Source organism: Lolium rigidum, chromosome 3 (assembly GCF_022539505.1).
Source record: "Lolium rigidum isolate FL_2022 chromosome 3, APGP_CSIRO_Lrig_0.1, whole genome shotgun sequence".
NCBI lineage: Eukaryota > Viridiplantae > Streptophyta > Magnoliopsida > Poales > Poaceae > Lolium > Lolium rigidum.
The window spans coordinates 410466393-410473348 of NC_061510.1; the positions used below are offsets into that span (position 1 = coordinate 410466393).

Here is a 6956-nt window from a genome sequence, read left to right on the forward strand (position 1 = left end):
GCATGTTTTAGGTAATACTCAACAGTTTTTAAAACACAGGAGTATAATAAATGGGAAGAGCCTATTTTCAAATGTTGTTCATGTTTCAAACCTCAGGGGTTAATAAATTGTTTTGTGAAACTACAGGGGGTTATGTGGACGACTTGGCTCGATCCAAAGCAAAAGGTGGCACTGGCCATTTTTGCCGAGAACGGCAATGCGTGCACGACGGCCGGTGGACATAGCGTAGCATCTCCAGCTCCCATCACGCGTTCACGCTCCAGTCCAGATCTGAGATGAGGCCGGCGGATGGAGTTGCTGTGCTCGCGGTGGCTGTGCTCCTCGCAGCCGCCGCGGCTGCTGCTGCTCCTCGTGCGCCGGCGCCCGCACTGACCCTCGAGAGGACGCTGCCACTGACGGGGGTGCGCCTGGAGCGCCTGCAGGCGATCGACAGAACGCGGCTCTCCAGCAAGAAAGGAGTGGTCGAGTACTCCATGGGGGGCATGCCCGGGTGCGTGAGTTTTCTCGAACTATTTTTCAAGATTTCCTTGTCCCGCTACCGATCGAGTTCTTCTTCTCCTAGCTAGTCCTGTTTTTCTCAAGAGTGTAATCAGCTTTTGCTAGCCTAGCTGTGTACATATCGCATACTGAAAAAAGATCCAGGGTACGTTTAGCTTGACCACCACCTAGCTCTTCCAAAAATTTTCAGATCACGTTGAAGTCCTACAACCCAAATTCTTCTTCAACTTCGTCCATAATATCTTGCTCTGATGATAGGTGTGAAAATGCTATGGCAACAGGTTATGCGGGCTGCAATATCTCCGGATCTCCGAGCAGCAAATGTGGATACATGCAGACGTATGCTGATGGAAGTGAGACTTCCGGTTTTTATGTATCGGATGCTTTGTATTTCCAGAAAGTCTTGGGAAATGAGACTGTCACCAATCCGTCAGCATCTATATTTTTTGGGTACAACATCTATTATTTCATATTTTGCATCATATAATGGATACTTAACACTAGTAACTTAAGTGACGTTGCAACAACTTCTTTTAAGCAGATGCAGCATGTCAAGGTTAGACCTGATGAAGACCGATGGAATCATAGGTTTCGGGAAAAATGCGGTGTCGGTTATCTCGCAACTCTATTCTCTAGGGGTGTCCCCAAGGGTGTTCTCTCATTGCTTGAAAGGTTCAAATAATGGAGGTGGCATTCTTCTTCTTGGTGAAGTCACGGACCCTGGATTTGTATATACCCCACTTCTTCCATCACAGTAAGTTTCTTTTTCTTTGAATTACTTCGGTTATAGAAATTTTGAGTTCATACTTCTTGATCGTTTTATTATATTTCAGTATCATACTATTGTTCCCTCTTTTATGGTAAGTATAGAGGACATAGACTAGTGGTGTGAATGTAAAATTGGCCAGTGAATTTGCACAATGTGATTGCTTTATATTGATTTATAATCTTCTGGTACCATGAAGTAATTGTTAGTGTGCTTACTCGCACAATCTCGAAATTCCCATTTAAGTGTGAATTTATTTATACAATCTTGATTGGAAAAATCTATGCACTACAACACAAAAGACATGTGGAGACGTTCTATTTAACTATTAAGGACGCTTTATATCGTCTCTAGGTGGTCGTAGAGTCGTTGCCAGAAAACGTCACATAAGCGTCTTCTTATGCACCGTCTCATAGACCGTAGAGACGAATTGAAAGCGTGTCTAGAAAATTTGAGACGCTCTATAAAACGTGTCTACTACATTAGAGACGTTGGTGGGACCTGAGCGGAAAGCTACTTGCATCACGTCTCTACCAAAATTTGAGTCGCTTTGAGGCGTGCCAATGGGAGAAAGATTTATTTTTAAAATGACAAAATTATCGCCACATATAGTGAAGGGAGAGAATACGTATGGCTTGCAACACAATAGACAAATGTAGTGCATTCCAAAGATATAGATTTATTAATCAAAGAAAATTGTACGTTACAACTAAAATTTACATTCATATAGAAAGGGGGCGAAGAAGAGAAGAGAACTTGTAGTCATGTACTTCTAACTAGCTGGAATCTTCTAAACTTTCTATGTACATCTTCACGACATCACGTACAATTTTTCCTTGTGGTCCTTACTGCGATTCATCAAAATTCTGCAAAGAAACATTCTGCAGAGAACACAAAATATCACTGACATCTTTTTAACGGAGGATATTCATTAAGTAAATTAAAATCTGACAAACTGAAGATGGGTACCCAAACAACTGGCATTACGGACATCAACATTGCCAAGATATGTACCTTCTTAGCATCAAAGTAATTTCCTTGGGAGCATAGTCACCACTCTGCAGCGAAGAATGTAACTCAGTTAAAATGTAAAAAAACAAAATGAAATAAAGAATAATCATGAAAAAATTAGTTTAAAATATAATAATATGGTAGTTAGCTTGCTGGAATTTATTATAAGTTCAAAACTACATATTCACATTACTTACTGGCTTTCATAAATAATTACAGCTGATGCATCTTGAGAACTTTATCAATTCGCTTCTAGGCAGCACAACTTGAACCACTTATGCATTTTAGTTCAAGCCTGTCAAGAAACAAAGGTTAGTTGCGCTGGTCGGGGATAATTTAAGGAAAAAATGATGAAAGTTACTTATGACCTGAGCAATGTATCAATAAGCCTTCCACAATGGTCTCGATTACTTAAGTGATCCAAATTATATCTCCAATAAGAGATGATGAAATTTCTCCTTGAACAGACTGTAGGTATAGACAACTTGTGTATGTTGTACTTGGAAGGCCCCATAAACTTCACATATGCACTCCTTAAAATACAGATATAGTTTTACGTTAGCAGATTACTTGTTATTCTACTTATGGTTCACCTTCCAAGTTATTAAGGCTGAAAAACACGTACTACTAATTTAGAAACAGACAACTTATGAAAAAAAAAATTACAAACTATATGGGCATATGTAGGATTAACAGAGCAAGTATGCTGGGTATGCTTGGTTTCAGCGAATGTGAATGATGGGCCTGGTATGGCTTGAGTTGTTGGTTATCTGGATGCACTTAATTATTTGTATTGCAGATCGGCTGTTGACTAATCTCTCCCTTGCAAGCGATCTCACATACTTCTATACGTTGCCTCACTTCTGTCTGAAAAAAATTAGATCTCGTTATTGCATCCCTGTAATTTCACGGCTCAGTTTCCATTATCCTATAAGCGCTAATCGTGTGACTACAGATGTACCAATCAAATAGACACAATCTCCGCTGAAGAAAGATACAGACTGAGATTAAGTTAGTAGTACAAGACCTTACCTGCGGCTGTGGATCCACGACTAAATGGAATTGGCTGGCTGCAAGTCGCCAAGGGCAGGTAGCGGAGGGTCTCTGCGTAGCAGCCTTGGACGGACGAGGAAGCCGCCCGCAGCCTGGGACAGCGTGGAGGATCGGATCTCTGCGTAGCGTGTAGCAGAGTCCAGCGGAGGAGATCTTGTACATGCCAGGGGAGAAGAGGTGCCGCCAGTCGCTGCGTAGGGTTCGCCGGAAAGGAACCGCTTGGACATCTAGTGGCGGCGCTAGGTTTCAAAGAGTATGAGACCGGAGATATTTCGGGGAGATTCACGATCGGGTTGAGTTTTTCTTTATGGAAGTGGGAACGGCGAATCTGGTCACGTTGAGACGACCTGCTAAACGTCTTGAAAATCGTCCTTATTCAGAGGGTGGATTTGCATGTAAAGACGAGGACGAAAGCGTCACAATTATGACGTCTCTAGGTGCCTATTTTCTTGTAGTGATGTTTTTTAAATACAAACGTGTGACTAACCTATATGCATATGCCAATAATATAACTAACAATGTTTTGCAATAGAATGTTGACTCATTGATTCCGGGTGAAACTTTCTAAATTCTGTATGTTAACCACCTTTTCATGGTAACATACAGGCCTCATTACAACGTGAATTTGAAGAGCATTGCTGTCAATGGTAAAAATATCCCCATTGATTCTTCTTTGTGGACAGCACAAAATGCACGAGGAACCATCATTGACTCCGGAACCACGTTATCATATTTCGCAGACGGAATCTACGATCAAATTGTTAATGCAGTGAGTTCTTCATATGACACATCTTACCATCTTCTTGTTTATAAACTAATAGTTGATCAGCCTACGTTACTTCCTTAATTTTGTTGTGTTGTTGTTAGTCGTAATGATTCCTATTATCTATCCACAGATTAATGACGCCATCCCTGATAATATACGCTATTATGAAGAGGTTGACAGAACATGTTACATATCCTCCATCAGGTATTTTACAAGCTATCAAACAGTTCATGTCCTTCGAATCTCAAATTGCTTGACAAAATGTTTTTTTCACTCCTCCTCCAGAAATTTCTCGCAATTTCCAGATGTGACTCTATATTTTGAGGGTGGTGCTCCATTGACTATGAGGCCAGTGGACTATCTTTTGCTCCAAGGTTTCTCTACGGTAATTACAAAAGTCCTTTGATGCTACCATCAGCAGTTTTCTTGGCAATTACATATCTGGTTGACAAATTTTGGGTGGAATTGAATGAACATAATATCACATAATTATTTGCAGGACTTTGTCGAGGATATATTGTGTGTTGGCTTTCAGAATAGCAAGTGGCTTCAAGGTTTAGAACACACAACTATACTCGGAGGTTAGTATCTAATGATAGACAAAATTAGTTAGTATAATCTGCACATCTTACTACTAGAATTTTAGACTACTTTTCTGTCCTGGTGGCTTGAATTAAGTTTCTCAATGAAAACTCAGTAATTGCATAAGCTATTGTAGGCATAGTCTGCAAGTCATCTGTATTCTTGGGAGAGTGATCATGGTTTTTGACTGATTGAATCCATGCCTTTCTGTAAACCTTGTTATAAACATCCAAACTTTCTCTGACTATCTCTCCTTCGACAATGAACTAGCAACTAATTACAGTAAGTAGTTCAATATAGCATGCGTTGGGGTGCGCTTCTCTGGAGCCTAGAGAGTTTTGTAGTTCACTAATGGGTGTATCTTAGTACAGATCTCGTGTTACATGACAAGATTTTTGTTTATAACGTCGAGAAGATGCAGATTGGATGGATAAGTTATAACTGTAAGCACATTTTTCTCTCGATCATCTTAAATTTGCTGCTCCCGCAGCATGACAAGCAAGTTCTTTCTTTCAGGTTCCCTACTGAACACAAGCAGTGTGTTAGTTTCTAGTGAGTCACCGGGGCGCCGTGCAACGCTATTCTACAGCATCTCTGTTGCTATTGGTGTCGGTGTCATAAATATTTTAATACGCTCCAACTTACCTTAGGAGGTAAGATGAATATTCAATCCTAGTTGTCCATTGATCATAAATAGTAATAGCAAGTACTTTTATATATTCAAAGTGAAGGTTTCTAATGGATCAGTTAACCTTTCTCTTACTACAAAAGCCTTCCTTTAATACTACTGAATATATAAAAAAAATCAGAGTGAACCATACATATGTCTATACATGCTCCAGATATTATAAGTTTTCATTATTTTTGTTTCATGCTTAACGTGCATCTGTGAAGCACATTCGTCTAATATAAATCAGTCCATGGACATTATAAATAAAAGAAAATAAAAAAAAATATAAGAGTTTATTTGGACTATAGAAACTATGACAACTGATGGTCGTGTTGAGGAGAATGGAGTTTTTTTCCAAGATTGATGAGAAACAAAGCTAGTTTGCAGGCAGTAGTGACTTGGATTGGGGAAAGAAACCATGTTGGATTGAGGTGGAGATTAGCCTATTAGGTAGAACCATTTATAAGAAATGGTGTACCACTATTCTGATAAATTTCTGTTGTAGCAGTGCAAACATCATCTACATTTCTAAAATGATAATGTAAAAAAAAAGCTTAACAGAATGTTAGGGATGTTTAGATCTAAAGTCTGGATCCTCTGTGGACTTCTAAATTCTGTATGTTAACACTTAACAGAATGGTAGGGATCTTTAGATCTAAAGTCAGGGGCATAAATTGCTTCTGTTATTATGTCCCTTAGCAGACTGCAAACCATGTAGGCCGACATAATAATGAAAATCCAAGAATGGCTTTACTGAACTGTATATCATTGCCCCAATAAAAAAAGTTGTTGTCAGTTGAATGGGTGTTGAGTGTTGACTGATCTTTCTGGTTGGTTACCTTCATCATTTTGGTATAGGTTGCTCCAGTAGCGAGGACGAGATGGATGACCAGGAAGGAGAGCACTGCAACTTGCAGCTGACAAATGCCAATATGACATTGCTAGTAGAGTGGAGAAGCTTCCTTAGAATTTAGCTCTCCTTTATTGTAAACGGTCTAATGATCACTTGGGCTCCTAAATCTTCCTTAAGATTTATGACAACCTAGTTTCCACGCTCTAGCAGCATGATTAACACTTGCATATATTAAAGTAGGTACGTAGAAACTCACTGTTCCGCTTGTGCTTTTCATGTCACGCTCTAGTATTGTGCAAAGCCAGATTGTTGGCGGCATTCAACCAGATGGATGCCGAGATTGTTGGCGACATTTCAAATCTTTGAGTAATCATATTACTGTTTGAACCGTTTGATACAATTGTACTAGTAATATGCTTGCACCATGGAACTTTTAATTACACGGGAAGGAACTGCCGTCTTGTATGCATCCGAACTGTTGGACGGACTAGTGTGATGAGAAGGCCTAATCCTGCTCCCCCGTGCGACTCGGTTGACCCCGATCTGCTCGGTGCGACACCCGTCGTCCCTAACGACGGCAACCCCCGGCGGCCCGGGCGCGCTCCCGCTACCGATCGACCTCCCCTGTCCGGCATGCGACGTTGTCGGATTCCCCTGCTGCGCACGCGCGCTCACGGCAGGAACAGGAACAGCCTGGAGCAACAGCCCTCCCTGCGCCGTTACGAGCAGGACACGGCCCGCGCGAGCCCAAGCTACC

At 40.8% G+C, this 6956-nt stretch overlaps 1 protein-coding gene across 1 annotated transcript; it reads left to right on the forward strand.

Annotated features, from left to right (window-relative positions):
- Nucleotides 1–275: 275 nt before the first annotated feature.
- LOC124697855 (aspartic proteinase 36-like) lies at nucleotides 276–6320 on the forward strand. Its single transcript, XM_047230387.1, has 8 exons — nucleotides 276–490; nucleotides 757–927; nucleotides 1040–1252; nucleotides 3935–4142; nucleotides 4348–4479; nucleotides 4594–4675; nucleotides 5048–5119; nucleotides 6205–6320. The coding sequence occupies exons 1-8, from the start codon at nucleotides 276–278 to the stop codon at nucleotides 6318–6320; spliced, it is 1209 nt and encodes a 402-aa protein (XP_047086343.1).
- Nucleotides 6321–6956: the final 636 nt, after the last annotated feature.

What these genes read in the sequence shown, in the direction of transcription:
- LOC124697855 (XM_047230387.1), top strand. Translation starts at nt 276, where the DNA reads ATGAGGCCGGCGGATGGAGTTGCTGTGCTCGCGGTGGCTGTGCTCCTC. An exon ending in TCCATGGGGGGCATGCCCGG is followed by an intron (nt 491 to 756) that starts GTGCGTGAGTTT and finishes CTCTGATGATAG; the next exon opens with GTGTGAAAATGCTATGGCAA. An exon ending in TGGATGGATAAGTTATAACT is followed by an intron (nt 5,120 to 6,204) that starts GTAAGCACATTT and finishes ATTTTGGTATAG; the next exon opens with GTTGCTCCAGTAGCGAGGAC.